The 17260-nt window shown below is 39.2% G+C and overlaps 4 protein-coding genes across 6 annotated transcripts; 3 read left to right on the top strand and 1 right to left on the bottom strand.

Moving 5' to 3' along the window:
* The first annotated feature begins 806 nt into the window (after positions 1 to 806).
* LOC104816965 (serrate RNA effector molecule-like) lies at positions 807 to 6372 on the top strand. 2 transcript variants are annotated; one of them, XM_019202919.1, is made up of 13 exons: positions 807 to 916; positions 1098 to 1487; positions 2041 to 2141; positions 2425 to 2482; positions 3321 to 3395; positions 3485 to 3559; positions 3654 to 3701; positions 3864 to 3932; positions 4012 to 4803; positions 4892 to 4934; positions 5140 to 5402; positions 5492 to 5674; positions 5908 to 6372. In XM_019202919.1, exons 1-13 carry the CDS (start codon positions 855 to 857, stop codon positions 5966 to 5968), a joined length of 2220 nt encoding a protein of 739 aa, XP_019058464.1. In that variant the 5' UTR covers positions 807 to 854; the 3' UTR covers positions 5969 to 6372. The 2 variants fall into 2 exon arrangements, with proteins under 2 accessions (XP_019058464.1, XP_010544316.1); XM_010546014.2 differs by lacking the exon at positions 807 to 916 and having other exon boundaries at positions 985 to 1487.
* Positions 6373 to 7096: 724 nt separating this feature from the next.
* Positions 7097 to 11778, top strand: LOC104816967 (T-complex protein 1 subunit eta-like). Of its 2 annotated transcripts, none has more exons than XM_010546016.1 (14): positions 7097 to 7208; positions 7314 to 7574; positions 7978 to 8103; positions 8188 to 8391; positions 8921 to 9090; positions 9182 to 9317; positions 9711 to 9827; positions 9936 to 10055; positions 10143 to 10241; positions 10329 to 10418; positions 10726 to 10813; positions 10910 to 11007; positions 11235 to 11309; positions 11420 to 11778. In XM_010546016.1, exons 1-14 carry the CDS (start codon positions 7194 to 7196, stop codon positions 11498 to 11500), a joined length of 1680 nt encoding a protein of 559 aa, XP_010544318.1. In that variant the 5' UTR covers positions 7097 to 7193; the 3' UTR covers positions 11501 to 11778. The 2 variants fall into 2 exon arrangements, with proteins under 2 accessions (XP_010544318.1, XP_010544319.1); XM_010546017.1 differs by having other exon boundaries at positions 10919 to 11007.
* Positions 11750 to 13062, bottom strand: LOC104816966. The gene is made up of 5 exons (XM_010546015.2): positions 12712 to 13062; positions 12546 to 12610; positions 12348 to 12408; positions 12109 to 12255; positions 11750 to 12012 (listed from the first exon to the last, which is right to left on the bottom strand). The coding sequence occupies exons 1-5, from the start codon at positions 12962 to 12964 to the stop codon at positions 11888 to 11890; spliced, it is 651 nt and encodes a 216-aa protein (XP_010544317.1). The 5' UTR covers positions 12965 to 13062; the 3' UTR covers positions 11750 to 11887.
* A 2547-nt stretch (positions 13063 to 15609) lies between these two features.
* LOC104816969 lies at positions 15610 to 16900 on the top strand. The gene has a single exon (XM_010546018.1). The coding sequence runs from the start codon at positions 16124 to 16126 to the stop codon at positions 16649 to 16651; it is 528 nt and encodes a 175-aa protein (XP_010544320.1). The 5' UTR covers positions 15610 to 16123; the 3' UTR covers positions 16652 to 16900.
* The last annotated feature ends 360 nt before the right edge of the window (positions 16901 to 17260 follow it).

Consider the following 17260-nt stretch of genomic DNA (forward strand, 5'->3'; position numbering starts at 1 on the left):
TATATATATATATATATATATGGGATAAAAATAAAAGGCTGCGACGAGAATCTTTTCCCCCTTTTCGATTGTTTTGAAGCATGCATATTCTTATTTCATGAAAACAAATAATTTTTTCACCCACTTTTTGAGAAAATTGAGAAAAAAATACTACCGGACAATAATGTAAATTCATTTTATTTTTTTGGATGGTCAAGTACGGTTCTCCAAAAGTCATGTGCGTACAGATTTTTTTTTTGTTTTCTTAAATAACGTTCATATGTTTTTGGGGTTTGTAATTGTAATATTCTAAAATTGGTATAAATTAGATATTTCACAATTTCAAAACCTAAATACGATATATCTATCATGAAATTTTTCATTCAAACTGGGCATATGGTTTTTAAGTTTAGTTAGAAGAAAAAATATTTCAAACCACAACTACGTTCGAATTTTTTTTAAAAAAAAAACATAAATATTACAATAAACTGACCTCTATCTCAATTGCTACAAAAATACAATTTGATAGCATATGATAAACTGTTCCAAGTATATGTTACATACATATACGTACATAATGATACATACATATTTGATATTATATGCAAACTGTTCTAAGTATATTTATTTATTTTATGTGTGTCCTTTTTAGACTAGCAAAAATTTACACGCATGTGCATAAGATTTACGGTGTTATCATCTGAAACTATTTGCAAAAGGTTATTTTATGGGTGAGATCATTTGACCAGTTGGGTCTTAATTGGGCCGTGTAATTAAACCCGACCCGAATTCCAACAAATCTCTGAGACCTCAGCGACGAGGGAAAAAAAAAAGCAAGCTTTCCAATCCATCTAGGGTTCCGTTCGTCTCTTCCAATGGCCGATGTGACCGAAGCTCCCGCCGAATTCGCCGGCGGTCAGCCGCGGGAGAATTCCACTTCGCCACCGCCGCCCCAAACAACTGACCCGAATTCCAACAAATCTCTGAGACCTCAGCGACGAGGGAAAAAAAAAAGCAAGCTTTCCAATCCATCTAGGGTTCCGTTCGTCTCTTCCAATGGCCGATGTGACCGAAGCTCCCGCCGAATTCGCCGGCGGTCAGCCGCGGGAGAATTCCACTTCGCCACCGCCGCCACAAACAACTGCACCGGCGTCTTCGTCTCAGCCATCACAGCAGCAGCAGCAGTCGACTCGCCGCGGCGAGAGAGATTCCAGCGAGCGGCGCGACGACAAGGACACTGAGCGTGCGCCACCGAATCTCCGTGGAGGGGAAGAAAACTACGACCGCGACAGGGACCGGGAACGAAACCGTGAGCGTTCGCCGTTTCCTCCGCCGCCGCGGAGGGAGTATAAGAGGCGGCCGAGCGTGAGCCCTCCGCCACCGTACCGAGATCGGCGTCATTCACCTCCTGCGCGCCGGTCTCCACCTTATAAGCGTAGGAGGGACGATAACGGGTATGGTGGTCGCCGGGGTAGCCCTCGCGGTGGCTATGGGCCGCCGGATAGAAGGTAAGTTTTTTTAGTGAGCATACTTTAAATTTCCGAGCTTTTTCTCTCTTCTTGTTGAGTCCTTGGTGGTTTGTTTGTAATGCACATTTTCCAGGTTTCTTATATAATCCTTTTGTACTGAGTGGGGATGATTTGGTTCGAGATTTGGGTTTTAGTGGATGGAAGTTTGACAAAGATGACGAAAATGATTATGCGGAAACTAAAACTGTAAAAAAGAGAGAAATTCGAGCTAGATAATACCAGAGTAATTTCGGTGTTATGTGTATCAGTTATCAGTTGATTCAGTTCTACGGCGCTACATCTGAACTTTTCATTGCGTGTAGTCTGTGTATACCTACTAGAGCATGTAACATGTTCCTTGAATAAGGTTGCTTCATTGCATTGGAAAGCTTGATCAGCTAAAAGGATTGTATTCTCTCCTTTTTTCCCGGAAGATTTTTCTGGAACTTTGAGCTAGAGAAATTGTTACTATCAGAAGATGTGATATCTGATAGTAAGTTTTATATTTTCTGGCTTACCTAATCGGCATTTGAATATTTTCTTCTTGGGACAGGTTTGGATATGACTATGGCAGAGGATATGATCGTGAAATGGGTGGGAGGCCTGGTTACCTAGCTGATAGGCCCCATGGTCGCTATATGGGTCGCTATCAAGGTATGACCTCCATTGCTTATGTGTTCAAAGTTGCTAGACAGAAAGATATGCTGAAACATCTCTATTTTTGCACTATCTTGTAAAAGTCAGGCTGCTCTTGAGTTTGAGACTTCTGGTTTATATACAAGTTCAGTTTATAGATCAAAGCTTGATTTGCTGCTGTTTTTGCATTGTTGCAATGAGGTTCAAGCAATTGGAACCAGGAACTGATAAGTCCAGTAGTGGACGAACAATCTAAATTATAGATCTCTGTCTAAAGTTTTTTTGTCTGTTCTCTTGACAGACTGGGATGGAGGCCGTGGAGGTTGTGGTGGTGATTTTTCCGACAGCGGAAGTGCAAGGTTAGTGTTCAGTAATGTTTGCTAACTGTGTTTGTTTTCCATTTACTTCTGCCATGTGTCAGCTTTCATTATTTGTTCTGTTCTTGGCTATTTGAGGCAGAACAAAAAACAATTATATGGGTCTTATGGATGTTCTTTTCTCTAGTCTATCTCTTGATCCAGCGAGGCATAACCTAGGAACCTTAGAGTTTCTACTTTCTAATGATGCGCGAAGAAAGTGAAGTATATCCTATGTAGGAAGGCTATTCCTGTTCAAAGAAGTGGATTTGCTCTCTTCTTTAGCTATTAAAAAATGTTGATGTTAAGAGTATTGGAATTTTCAAATGAACTGTTGGCAATGCCGTTGATCACTTTATGCAGGTATTCTGCTGGAACATCCTGTTGCGAATCTATGCAACCTGAAATAAATTATTTTGATTCGAAAGATTGCTTAGACTATGAGATACTAAGTTGTTTATTTTCCCCAAGTACTCTCTTCTTTGGTCATTGAGAAACATTTATTTTAGAACATTGTAAATTTAAAGTGAATTTTGGCAATACCATTGATCACAATGATCAGCTTATGTAGTTATTCTAGTCGAGGATCCTGTTTCAAGATTACTGAACTATGAAGTCTTTTTTTTTTTTGGGGAATATTGCTGTAGATTATGAGTTGCTATGTTTTCCTTTTTAGTGTTTGCTTTTATTGTTCTGAGGTCATTGACATCAAAGCAACAAATAAATTGGCAATGAATGTAATACCCATATATTTTTTGTATATGCTCCTGGGTACTTTCTTTTGCTGCTGCTTCTGTTGAATATGTTTAACATATAACACTGGCATATTACCATTTTCCAGGGAAGGCTTGATGTCATACAAACAGTTTATTCAGGAGTTGGAAGATGATGTGTTGCCATCGGACGCCGAACGCAGGTATTGTCACCTCTGACTTACTTTCTTTGGGTTCTTGTCTTGTCTTCGAGATTTTGAAGCGATGGCGGTCTTTTGCTTCTTTGATGCAGATATCAAGAATACAAATCAGAGTATATCACAACACAAAAACGTGTCTTCTTTGATGCCCACAAAGAAGAAGAATGGTGTCTTCACTGTCTTTTTCTTCCCTTTTTCACTTTCTTCAGGGAAACTCTTCTAGCTAACCTGTTAGCATGCTTGTGTATGTAATGAGTGCAGGTTGAAGGACAAATACCATCCTACAAATTTACTCACTGTCATTGAGAGGTGAGTTCCAGAGCCATTTTACGCTGGTTAGAACAACCGTTAGCCCCTGCCGGTATCATAGTAATATTATCTATTGAGTGTCTATATTCTTGTTCTTTCTTGGTTCTGTTCCTATTTTTCCTTTATCCGATGTGGTTCTGATTATATCTCTTGGAAATTCAGGAGGAATGAACTTGCACAGAAGGTGGCAAAGGATTTTTTATTTGATTTGCAAAATGGGAAGCTAGACTTGTAAGATCACTGCCTTGTCATTCACATCCTTGTTTATGCCTTCAACGGAGACTCATGATTTCCCTCTGATCTCTTGTAGAGGTCCTGGAGTGACAACATTGAGTAAACCTGGGCAGACCAGTGAGCCAAACTCTGAGGATGAAGCAGATGGTGGCGGTAAAAGGAGGAGACGTGCTAGAGGACCTGCTAAAGAAAATGATCTTCTTTTAGCTGCGCCCAAAGCTCACTCTGTCAGTTCTGAACCAAGGAGAGTCCTAGTTGACATTGAACAAGCACAAGCTCTTGTGCGTAAGTTAGATTCTGAAAAAGGAATAGAGGAAAATGTTTTATCTGGCTCAGATAAGGAAAAATCAGGTAGGGATAAGTTACACAGTGGCTCCACTGGTCCGGTTATAATCATAAGGGGTTTAACCTCTGTGAAAGGCCTCGAGGGTGTTGAATTGCTTGATACTCTTGTAACTTATCTTTGGCGTGTTCACGGTTTGGATTACTACGGAATGATTGAAACAAATGAGGCTAAGGGTCTGAGGCATGTGAGAGCAGAAGGAAAGGGTTTGGATTCAAAAGAGGATGAGTGGGAAAAGAAACTTGACTCACGTTGGCAGGACAGACTAAAAGGTCAAGATCCCATGGAAGTGATGGCTGCCAAAGAGAAAATAGAAGCTGCTGCTGTTGAAGTTTTAGATCCACATGTTCGAAAGATTAGGGATGAGAAGTACGGCTGGAAGTATGGTTGTGGAGCCAAGGGCTGCACGAAGCTATTCCATGCTGCTGAATTTGTGCACAAACATCTGAAGCTAAAACATCCTGACCTTGTGATGGAGCTGACTGCCAAAGTGCGGGAAGAACTGTATTTTCAGAATTATATGAAGTATGTGTGGCCTTCTCTTGGATATCCTCTTTTTTTCCTCGTGGATGAATCCTAAATAAAAATTTGATGTATTGTCTGCACTCTGCAGCGATCCCAATGCTCCAGGTGGACAACCAGTGATGCAGCAACCGGTACATTTTACTGCATTAGCTCCTAAACTTTCTTCCATGACATTTCTTAAGACATCTCGGAATTTTCTCCTTTAAAACAATATTCAATTATTCATGATATTGGCTTTACTATGGACAAAGCATTACCTCTAGTGATTGTTGAAAGAATTTTCAGTAGATCGCATTATTTTAGTTGTACTCACTCGGATAGGATTACCTTTGACAGAGGGACAGGCCTTTTAGACGTAAACCAGGCATAGAAAACAGACTGAGGGATGACCGTGGACGCAGAGATCGTGATGGACGGGCTAATGTCAATGACAGATTTGATCGGTCAGACAATCCACAACCAGGTGAAGGTGATGCTCCTGATGGGTGTAATCCCGATGAAGCTGGATACGATGCATTTGGCGAACAAGGTGTGCATGTTCCTCCATTCTCTTCAGACATTCCTCCACCACCAGTGTTGATGCCTGTTCCCGGTGCTGGGTAGGTCAAAAATCTTCATGACACCACCTCTCCTAGACCAAAACATTGGCAAATTCACTAATCATAGCCTCGTTTTATGACTTGGACAGGCCCCTAGGACCGTTTATCCCAGCACCGCCTGAAGTTGCAATGCAGATGTTCAGAGACCAAAGTGGCCCTCCTCCTCCATTTGAAGGTAGCGGCAGAGGTGGAAGGTCTGGACCTCCGCTGGGTGGACCAGCCCCTTTTCTGCTGCAACCATCCTTTAGACAGGACCCCAGACGGTTACGCAGGTAATCTATGCATTTTTCGATCCATACAGTTTGTTATCGAGAACTTTGCTTTTGAACGTTAAATCTTCAGGTGACATCATAAGTTGCTTGAGGCTTGGACCTTAAACCTCTCTATATTCTAAAACTTGTCTGGAAAAAAAATCTGATATGAGCTGAGTGGGAACATGAGGTCAAATGATAGCAAGTTCTTATGAGGTTCTAATGTCCTGTCTTAATGCGAAACTCTTGAGCAGCTATCAAGATCTGGATGCCCCCGAGGAAGAAGTCACCGTTATTGATTACAGGAGCTTGTAGAGAGAGAAATTCAGAAGCTGCATTCAGGAGTTAGCTAGCTTGTCCGAGGCGGGAAGTCATATGAACTTTTTGCTGCCATGCAAAGCAGCTTGACATCCGCTCTGGATGTTATATATATATTTGCAAAGGGCGACGATAGAACCCGAGAATCATACCGTCTGCTGATGAGAACAGCCATGGCCGTACAGCAGGAGCGCTTGCCGAAATGCATTTTGGTTCTTCCCCGTCGTCGTCGTTATCAGTGTAATTCTATCTACCTACATAATTTTACTGGAAAAATGGTTTGTTTGAGACCGCAGTGGGAATTAGAAGTGGAGGACAATTTTTCTACTGTAGAATTGAGGATCTATCTTTTTCATCTGTGTGGAGAATAATTATTATTGAAAGCTGTTTTTGTTCATTCACTGTTTCCTGTTATTTTGAGCATCTGGAAATTGCTTTAAGTGTTGGGTTTGGTAAAAAGAAGAACGAAAAAGACAACATCGAGAAAAAGCAGTAGGAAGAGCCTTAAAGATGGTGAATTCACTGATCAGTAGTCTCGGATGTCGATTCTGTGGGTTTGGTTTGGTTTGGTTCAAAATTTTATATTTACATCATAAATTCATACATGATTGTGAATATTCGGGTTTGTGCTTCTTATTTATTGGGTTCGGTTCGATTTGAAAACGTTTTATTCGGTCTACAAAAATTGCATCAAATCGATATCCATTTGTATTCCTTTCGATTCGATTTGGGTCGATTTTGGCTCGGATAGGTTGGAAACCAGAATTCACGAACCAAAGGAGCCCTCCATCCGAAGGTACATGGGACGTGTATTCGAGATTTTTACTTTAGTGGTCTAATTTATTTTATGTTCTGAATAACTGTTTAACTGATTAGTGATGGGATATTATTTTCGTTGTCCATTCCAAGGCGATTCTTTTTTTTTTTTTTGGACATGTAACAAAATAGGTATGCTGATACTCGAGTTTGTGCTTATTATAACTACGATTATTTTATCATTTCCAAAATTAATTAAATTTAAGTAACTCTAATAGATTTATAAATAGAGTGCGAATCCGGAAGGGCACATTCGTCATTTCGTTGTTAAATCAAAATTAAAAAAACATATTGCTGCTATTGGCGCAGTAGTGTGTAGAAACTCCCAAAAAAGGGTCTCCCTCTCCAGCCTCTCAGATCAAACACAAAACCAAAAACCCTAGCTCTCTCTTTCCGAGCATTTCCAATGGCGGCGATGATGGTACGTTGTTCTCTTCCATGTGTCCATCTCTCTCTCTCTTTTTCGGGCATATATATGTTCATACGCTGATTCGACATTGTTGTGGTGATCCGATTTCGAGTGCAGCAACCTCAAATCATACTGCTGAAGGAAGGTACAGACACGTCGCAGGGGAAGCCGCAGCTTGTCAGCAACATCAATGCGTGCACGGCGGTCGCCGACGTTGTCCGTACGACGCTTGGGCCGCGAGGCATGGACAAGCTCATCCACGACGACAAGGGAAATGTCACCATTTCCAACGACGGCGCCACCATCATGAAGCTTCTCGACATCATTCACCCGGCGGCGAAGATCCTCGTCGACATCGCTAAATCTCAGGACTCCGAGGTGGTTTTTTCAACTGTTTCTTCCTTCGATCTAGGTTTCGGGGATTTCGACGTGTCTATTCTTTTACTGTTCTCTGGAGTTTTTTGTTTAACGAGATTATGTGGTTTGGGAACTTATGGCCTTTTATTTATGGATTGTCTGGGCTGTGCGTGGATCCGCCTCAGATGAATCAGTGTTTAGTCATAACTTTCAAAACGCTTTTGCGGGTTTGGATGGCTAAAGTTATTGCGAGAATTGATAGGTTTTCTTGGGACTTGCAATCTAAAAAATGTTCACTGGAGACCTAGTGTGTGTGACCCAATTGGCAGTTTTCAAGATGTTTCCCTTGGGATGTCTCATTGCTTCACAGTTTAGTTTGCTGTGGATTGTAATCTCTGCAATATCTACTGTGGTTGCTGTTTAGGTTGGTGATGGGACTACTACGGTTGTTCTACTTGCAGCAGAGTTTTTGAAGGAGGCCAAGCCATTTATTGAGGATGGCGTTCACTCCCAGAATTTGATAAGGAGTTATCGCACTGCTTGCTCTTTGGTTTGTGCTTTCTTTCCACCAAAACAATGTTTAAAGTAAGCTGTGGACTTCTACTTTCCTAATTAACGTCGTTTAATGATCCAGGCAATTGAGAAGATCAAAGAACTTGCCACTAGCATTGAGGGGAAAAGTTTAGACGAAAAGAAATGCCTGTTGGGTAAATGTGCTGCTACCACACTTTCCTCTAAGCTCATTGGTGGAGAGAAGGAATTCTTTGCATCAATGGTTGTTGATGCTGTCATGGCTATCGGGAATGATGATAGGCTAAATTTGATCGGAATAAAGAAAGTATGCACATCCTTCTATTACTCTTTTTTTCTGTGTCATTTTTTGTTCTGGAAATTTATTATTTATTCACATAAGATTTGTCTCAAATGTTTCTCAAAACTTCAGCATATTTAATCATGCTAGAGTCGCGACCTGTAATATACCACGTAATTTGCATTCTAGGATCATTGAATTTACATATTTTTTCTTTTTGTTTATTGTATTTTCAAATTGCTATGAGGAATTTGTTTTGATCTTAGATGAATTGGCTTTCTAGCAGTTTCAAACTACAATTAATTTCCACGACTCTCCTCCTGTCTGTTGCATGCTACCTTCATTTGGGTTTGGCTACATTCCTTTGCTGAGGTGTATTTAGTTTTTGGGTGAAAGTATATGGATGGAATCACAATCCATGCTTTTTGACAATCAAACAGATATTAGGGGTTTCCAAGATAAAAGTTGAATTATAGAACTTTCTCATTTGTGTAATTTTATTTCACTTATACTACAGGCATAGATATTCGCACTGACTGTATTGTTTGCTCTACAGGTTCCTGGTGGTAATATGAGAGATTCTTTTCTAGTTAATGGTGTTGCTTTCAAAAAGACATTTTCGTACGCGGGTTTTGAACAACAGCCGAAGAAGTTTGTTGACCCCAAGATATTATTGCTTAACATCGAGTTGGAGTTGAAATCTGAGAAAGAAAATGCTGAGATTAGGTTGGATCTTTTTTGCTTAATCCTGGTCGTTTTCCCTTTCAAATTTGCATATTTTGACCGCACTGGACTCAGCTCCCACCATTTATTACAGGCTTTCAGATCCAACGCAGTACCAGTCGATCGTTGATGCAGAATGGAATATCATTTACGACAAGTTGGACAAATGTGTACAGAGTGGAGCAAAAGTGGTGCTTTCTCGGTTGGCTATTGGTGATCTAGCTACTCAGGTGGTTTAGCTCTATACTTCTGTTGTTTCATCTGATATATGGCTGTTTCTGGCAAAGTTTGCTTGAATTTAAAGATCTGATTTAGCTTGTTCTCAAACTTTGTTTTTAACTTTTTATCATATTTAAGAAGCCTGGTTAATTTCATGAGTTCTGGTTTTCAAATCTTCAGTTTGATTAAACATGTTAAACACGAAACTGTTGTAATTTCGTTTGCTTGAGGGTTTGAGATTATCCTTCTAAAATTTATGATGTTAAACCCGGTAGATCAATATAAATGAATGCCAATTTGATTGATCTGTTGCGTTGGGTGCTTAAATCAAGAGGCATAACAAATTTTTTGCTTTGATAACTTCACTACATGGGTGTCTGACAATGAGGGGCATACTCTGGCAGTATTTCGCAGATCGTGATATTTTCTGTGCTGGCCGTGTGGCGGAAGAGGATCTTAATCGCGTTGCTGCTGCCACTGGAGGAACAGTTCAGACAAGTGTTAACAACATAATTGATGAGGTTAGTGGAAAGTGCTCTCTTTCTTTACAAATTTATATGCTTATGATCTTTCAATTGCTTGTTGTTTCTTCTCACTTACTGAAACTTGGTATTCTTTTTCTGCTGCAGGTTCTTGGATCTTGTGAGCACTTCGAAGAAAAACAGGTTGGGGGAGAGAGGTTTAACATCTTCAGCGGTTGCCCTTCTGGACGTACAGCGACTATTGTCCTTCGTGGTGGAGCTGATCAGGTATACATGCATTGTTGGAGGCTTCATGTAGAATTCATTTTTTCGTTGCAATTATTGAATTTCCTTTTAATCGTAAATTAATTGCAGTTCATTGAGGAAGCTGAAAGGAGTTTACATGATGCAATTATGATTGTGAGAAGGGCTTCTAAAAACTCCACTGTAGTTCCCGGGGGAGGTGCTATTGATGTAAGTCTAGCATATATGATTATGGACCTCTATTTGTCGCATTTATGATAATGTTATGTACAGTTAAATGCTTGCTCCTGGTTGCAGATGGAGATAAGCAAGTACCTGAGGCAGCATTCGCGAACAATTGCTGGGAAATCACAGCTTTTCATCAACGCATATGCTAAAGCACTGGAGGTACCTCTTCTTGTCTTTGATAGTTTGCTTCATTGACTTGTGATGCGTAGTAAGATTTGAATTACACCTTATGTACTATATGCATGTAAAAAATGAGTTTTTTCTCATGTATTCTGTATCGTAGGATATTTTGAAGAACAAAACTTCTTGGTTGCTAGACATGTTCTATAGAAACGTGATCAACCATAATAAGAGAATTATAAAAATCAGCAAATTAATCTTGAAGACTATCTGGCTTCCTTTTGTTCATGTTGATGATAATAGGATTTGTAACCTTACAGGTTTGTTGTTTAACCTTGCAATGCAGGTTATCCCAAGACAATTATGTGACAATGCTGGATTTGATGCAACTGATGTCCTGAACAAGCTCAGACAGAAACATGCGATGCCAAGTGGTTAGCCTTCTCTTGCCTGTATTTTGTGTCTCAATATCCACTTTGTTTGGGTTCTATAGCAATACTGTTTATAGTCCTTTGGCTATAATATGTCAGTTTTAATAGGTGAGGGAGCATCCTATGGAGTGGATATCAACACTGGTGGAATAGCGGATTCATTTGCTAACTTTGTGTGGGAACCAGCTGTTGTGAAGGTATGGGAGACCCTGGATAGTTGATGATTTCCTTTTGGACACGAGCAAATTGTTTGTTGGTACTCATTCGTTTCATCTGTCAAATGATTTGGAGAGTGCATTACCGATTGCAAGTTTCTTCTTCCCATATTATGTTTTTGTGGATGTTTCCTAATCTTTCTGATATCCATTTATAAAAGGGATACTAATATGTTACTGACTCTGTTTTCATGATATTCTTCTGGCAGATTAATGCTATAAACGCTGCTACTGAAGCAGCTTGCCTCATTTTAAGTGTGGATGAAACTGTGAAAAACCCAAAGGTAGTGCATGTGGTTTTTCCTGTTCTTTGTTTCAGTGTGTCTTACCCTGTTATCTGTTCTAACATTGGGAATCATGTTTTTTTAAAAAAAAAAAAAAATTGAAAATGCAGTCTGAGAGTGCACAAGGAGAGGCAGCTATGGGTGCAATGGGCAGAGGCCGTGGCCGTGGCCGTGGAATGAGGAGGCGATAAGCTCTTTCTTCTACCCTTCTGGTTGATCAAATTTCAATGAACTTATGGACATTGAATACGCTCCACATCCCATCTGTCTCCCGTGTTTAATTGTGTTCACATGGACCTTAACTTAAGCTGAAGGATATAACTTCGTTATACATATCTTCATGCTTGAGATCGAGAAGCTTTTGGTTTGCTTTTTGGTAGCTTGTTTAGAACACCATTTTCTAGTCGGTACAATGACAATCAGTGTGGCATTCAAAAAGCTGCTGAAGAGAAGTTTTGATTTGCTTTTATTACATCGGCTTTTCCCTTCTTTTCCGATCAGATCATGTGCCAGGTGAGATGTGAAACAGGGAAGCTATGTCAAATAACTCAGATACATGTATTATGTTTACTTGCGTCTCAGGTAGCTGAATTGGTTTTGTCACCAGTGGAAGGTTCCTCCTGGGATTGTTCTTCTGATGTTTCATTTGCTGATTCTATGGTCTCCAGCCTGAAAGCCTGAAATATCGCCAGGTTTGTGTCTCCTGCAGAGAAAGTGAGAGAGAGAATTACCATCCAAAACCCATTTATGGTACGTCTTTCTCCGACAATGTAAGTTATTTGGTGTTATTATGTCTTACCAAAGGTGATCCGACTTCCCTCGGGGACAGAAGCCGTGACTCCTGGTGCCAGTCGCTTATCATCGATGAATGTTCCATTGGTACTGTCCAAGTCGGTGATGAGAAGTTCTCCGCCTTTCTTTTGGATTCTGGCGTGCAATCCCGACACTGCAACAATTCATCTTTTTACTTGCATTGAACGCAGAATGATTGCAGAGAGATGCCCGAGACAATGTAAGTAAATGTCGGACAGAGTTTACCCGTGGCGACGGGAATCACCATGTTTGCCTTGTCCGGCAGCCGACCAACGGTAACTTCGTTCTGTTGAAAACCAAAACCATTTCAGAAAAGTAGATTTGGGGTTTCAGGCATATATATGTATATATAGAGAGAGAGAGAGGAATCAAAACACAGGGGGTTTTGGGTTTTTTAGGGTTAGGGTTAATATATATGCTCACGGATGAGATCTCGAAAGGGCCAGGCAACTGCACTCTGTAACCAATGTGCTTCCAGTCTCCATCACCTGAAACTCCGAACTCCGAACTCCGATCATGAATCGTTATTATATGGGATTAGGGTTTCGAAATCTGAAATCGTTAGATAAAGGGAGTTGATTTGACTGACCGACAGGTTCGAGAAGCCACCGCACGGTGGCGGTGCCTGTGGGCTGCGATGACTTCTCGCTTGCGGAGGCGCGTGGTATTAGAATCGGCGCGTGGCTTCTTGGCTCCTTCGATACGAAGACAGCAGCAACATTCTTCCTCTTACTATTCAGTGGTTTTATGCACTTTGGTCTCCGCTTGTGATAATCACAGAGATGGATCAGAGATGTTGAAGATAATCGTGAATTAAGGAACTTGGTATGCGACAGCAACATCCCTCCCTCCCTCTCTCTCTCTCTCGTGAAATCAAAGGGCAGAAGGAAGGAACGTGTTTCAGTGAAATCGCAGTGTGGTCTCTGTTTTGTTTGTTTGTTTGTTCTCTCTACATGTGGTGGCTATTTATTGCACATGATAAGGATACGGATAACACGAGTCCTTCATTAAATGTCTGCGAATGTTCATTCCAAAAAAAAAATGTGTGTGAATGTGTTCATTAAATGAGTACCCCTTAAAAAAAATACGCTTGACTATGAATATTTCTACTTGTACAAAAATAGTTTTCTTCCATGCGAACACACACACACCCTCTTGAGCTTCTCATCTTTATAAATACACCTACCAGTTTGTTTGGTATATTTTTTCTTCTATATAAACACATAATATTTTAATATATGATTTATGGTGGAATGTTTGAATGTATCAACAAATTTCGTTACAGGACAGATCATGCAAAAGCATAAATAACATTTGTATTCAAAGTCAGAGCAGAAACATATGAAGTCTCTATGGTCTTCTCCAAGTTGAAGCTCTCTACCGCGACCAGAAATGCCTTTGTACGTACTGAAGAAAAAAAAAGATTATTGGGAGTTTTAATTTGTATGGACTTCATATTATACAAATTACAAAGTTTTTTTTATTTAGTTTTAATTTATTTATCTATTTAAAGTCATTCAATTATCAATATTATACAACACATTATCTCACGAACTTTTATATATATAGTTTATGCAACATACAACACAAGATTAGTCTGGGATTATAGTCTAAACTTCGGTTTAGGATATTCAACTATTTAAAAAATAAAATAAAATACAACACAATATATGGTTTTTTTTCGGTCGGTGGGGGGTTTATGGAATTGAATTTGACATAACAAAATATGTTTTTTGGGTTTTTATTACGGGTTTTCAAAGATATATGACGGTTATAGTTACTGACCAACGATTAGACTCTCAATGATTAACAATGGGTTATTTAAAGTTATTATCTTAAAATCCTAATAATACGTATCAAGGATATTGTTTTTTTTTATAAAGTTTCTATTTGTTTTTTTTTTAATCAAAAGTATGATTTTTTTAAAACAAAGTGACTTAATAATAATAGTGTGTGTATGATGGCATGATGATCTGACAATTCCGCATGGTGTTATGACAAGATTCAGGAGGATGGCTTGACTGGATTTTTTGGAGGATATTCTACTAGATTCTTTTGTTCTTATTTTGGTAATTTTTGTTTCGATCTTTTTTTTCTTTTTTCTTTTTATTTTTTAATTTGGCATGATTATATATTTATATAAAAACAAAAAAACAATTGTTTTCTAAATATCAATGGTGATGATACTCATTATGTTTGGCCGTTGTTAGGTTTCGGTGTTATACGCAAGGTTTAATGAACGAAGAAAGAGAAAAGAGAATCGAAAATCATATATATAAAGATATATATATATATATTATATGTGTGGATAAATGCAATGTATTGATGACGTGGATTCAATTTCCAGATGAAGATATGTCCTTTCCTGGAACTGCCTTCGGTTGGCGCTTCCAATACTTTTTGACTGTACAGCCTGTCCGTGAATGTGATGACTATTTAAACAGAAAAATTATTAAAATTAAATACGCCAATATACTGAATAGCCTCTGACCAAACAAATAAATGAATTGATGTATTTGAAATCTTAAAAAATATCTTTTGTTAAAATTATTTAAATTAGTATTAGATTTTTCTTATTTTCTAATGTATCAAAAAACGTTACGGCAAAACAAATTTATCTTCATATTAGGATTTAGCTTTTAGTATTATGAGTTCAGTTTTTTATAAATAAAATATTTTTTTTTATCTATTTATGGATTTTCTGAAATCTAAAATGGTTTAGTTAGAGCAAGAAAACTGTTAAGTAAATTTCTATTTTTTCCTTTTAGTTTAGTCCAAATATGATATCTTAATTTTACAGATATATATTGCAATTTTCTAGGTAAAAGTTTGACCGTGAAGTTGATAAAAAGAAAATTTTTAAACATGTAATATATAAAAATACTAGTTATTTATTTCATTTCACACCTCTAATACAATACATAAAGAATTAAAAAATATACACTTTCAAGATTTTGTTTCAAAATGTTTAGAAATAGTGAACATTTAGAATATTAGATAGGATTTCAAGACATGCAATTATTAGGAAAAAAAATACAGTTTGTATTAGTTAAGATTTTGCTCAAAAATTTGTTCAAGCGATTATCGGTTAGATTTTAAAAATGTTGAAACTAATATAAATAGACAAAAAACATTTTTTTTAGTTGTTAAAGCTAAAAACTGGACCTTGTAATATCTTTACAAATATATATTTCTTGTTAGATTTACTAATTTTATAATTAAATAGTAATTCTGGTAACTATATGAAAAATCGTATAAGCCATTTATGTTCGAAATACATGCGAGTGAATGCACATAGACATAGACATAGACATGCATGCACATATACACACGTAACACATTCGGTGTATCACATAGAGATAATACATATTACAAAATGGAAATCAAAAGGATTTTTCCTTTTAAAAACAAATAATAAATTCAAAGGGATTTTGATAATCAATCATTAGCGATCTCTCTCTTACCGTTTGAACAAAGCAAACAGAGAGAGAACGGCTCCAAAAACGACTTTCTCCCATTAACCACTAAACGTGTGGACCTAACCAAATCTCTCTCTCTCTTTCTCTCTCTCTAGTAGTTATCTCCTCCGATCATGTCGGTTGCCCTTATTTACGTTACTGTGTCGACGCATATCTTTCTGTCACAGTGACTCCCCTATTCCCTCGCTCTTCGCTTTTCTCTCAGCCGACGTTTGATTTTCTCTCGCTTTCTCGGCACCTCTGAATTTTCCGCCCAAACAAACAGCTATATCATACAGCGGGGTTTACTTGTTTTGGAACCGAATCCCCCTCCCCTCTCTCTTTAAGCCCCCTCCTCCTCCGCCCTCCTATCTTCTTCGTCATGTTTTGATGCCCGGAATCATGATGACGTTGAAGAATCGGATCGAAAATGGGTCGTTTTTCCTGGGATTCGTTTTTCTCGGGAAAATTTGGTTTCTCTGAGTTCGAGTTCTGAGAAACCCAGAGCCGTTTTACATCGAGAGTTTTTCGATTCGATCCGGTATGACTCGTCACGTGATCCTCCGATCGCCTGCAGTTAACAAGAGAGAGCCCCTGCTCGCGTCGGAATCTAAAGAACCGGCGACGCCACCGATCATCAAATCTCCGGGGAGAATTGTGAAAGCGTCCGCCATGGTGGTTACAGGGGAGAGGAGGAAGAAGGCGGCGGAGGTCGCCGGAGGATCGGCGGCGGAGTGCGCGGCTGTGTGTTGTTGTTGCCCTTGCGCGGTGGTGAACCTGGTGGTTTTGGCGGTTTATAAGGTCCCGGCGGCTATGTGCAAGAAGGCGTTGCGGCGGAAGAAGCGCCGGCGATTCTCCGGGAAGCGGCAGGGCCTGCTCTCGGCGGCGGAGGGGAGCGAGGTGTCTGGACGGCTGAGATTTAACGGAGAAGATCCAACGGCAGAGACTAAGTTTGAGGAGAGAGAGAATACGGGGGGTGAGCAAAACGACGACGTGGAGTTGGATAACGAGATGTGGGACCATTTCCATGGGGCCGGATTCTGGAGAAGCCCGTCGCAGAGAGACACGTAAACGGTTCTTGTGTTTCGTATGTTATGCTGACGTGGACAAATACGATGTGACGTTTGCACGAGATTCTCGTATTTTTATTTTTTTTTTTGTGGTCGGGGAAAAAAATTCTGGGTGTACAAACAAACATGAAATTTTATTTCAAATTGAGTTCTGTTGCTTACAAGAAAATCTATTGTGGACCCACTTAGAGAGGGTATGTGAATACGCATATAATTAAATTAAATTTCGTGGGGGGTATTGATAGAGGTAGATATTGCAAGTACGATGTGGGACCATGACAATGAAACGCGACAAAACAAAACAAAAAAAATCGTGTGTTGGAGAGTAGAGCTGTGTGTGTTTTGAACACATCTTCGTTGTGTACGATTGTCTCCAAGAGTTGCAGCGAATGTTTTTGTGTCGTGTACGTGTCGTGTCGTGTCGTGACATGACCAATCACAAGAACAATGTTTACACGATAGGTTCAGCCCTATAAACGCTCTGCGGCAGACGGGTTATCCCACATAGCTCCTTAAGTGTACTTTTGAATATGTATTGAAATCTACGAAATGCATATATATATATATATATATATATATATATATATATATATATATATATATATATATA

The sequence above is a fragment of the Tarenaya hassleriana genome, unplaced genomic scaffold, assembly GCF_000463585.1.
Source record: "Tarenaya hassleriana unplaced genomic scaffold, ASM46358v1 Cleome26, whole genome shotgun sequence".
NCBI classification, from domain to species: domain Eukaryota; kingdom Viridiplantae; phylum Streptophyta; class Magnoliopsida; order Brassicales; family Cleomaceae; genus Tarenaya; species Tarenaya hassleriana.

What these genes read in the sequence shown, in the direction of transcription:
- LOC104816965 (XM_019202919.1), top strand. Translation starts at nt 855, where the DNA reads ATGGCCGATGTGACCGAAGCTCCCGCCGAATTCGCCGGCGGTCAGCCG. An exon ending in TATGGGCCGCCGGATAGAAG is followed by an intron (nt 1,488 to 2,040) that starts GTAAGTTTTTTT and finishes TTCTTGGGACAG; the next exon opens with GTTTGGATATGACTATGGCA. An exon ending in CTATATGGGTCGCTATCAAG is followed by an intron (nt 2,142 to 2,424) that starts GTATGACCTCCA and finishes TTCTCTTGACAG; the next exon opens with ACTGGGATGGAGGCCGTGGA.
- LOC104816967 (XM_010546016.1), top strand. An exon ending in TTGGTGATCTAGCTACTCAG is followed by an intron (nt 9,318 to 9,710) that starts GTGGTTTAGCTC and finishes ATACTCTGGCAG; the next exon opens with TATTTCGCAGATCGTGATAT. An exon ending in AAACTGTGAAAAACCCAAAG is followed by an intron (nt 11,310 to 11,419) that starts GTAGTGCATGTG and finishes TTGAAAATGCAG; the next exon opens with TCTGAGAGTGCACAAGGAGA.
- LOC104816966 (XM_010546015.2), bottom strand. Translation starts at nt 12,964, where the DNA reads ATGTTGCTGTCGCATACCAAGTTCCTTAATTCACGATTATCTTCAACA. An exon ending in GTGGCTTCTCGAACCTGTCG is followed by an intron (nt 12,611 to 12,711) that starts GTCAGTCAAATC and finishes TCGGAGTTTCAG; the next exon opens with GTGATGGAGACTGGAAGCAC. An exon ending in GGGAAGTCGGATCACCTTTG is followed by an intron (nt 12,013 to 12,108) that starts GTAAGACATAAT and finishes CTTTCTCTGCAG; the next exon opens with GAGACACAAACCTGGCGATA.
- LOC104816969 (XM_010546018.1), top strand. Translation starts at nt 16,124, where the DNA reads ATGACTCGTCACGTGATCCTCCGATCGCCTGCAGTTAACAAGAGAGAG.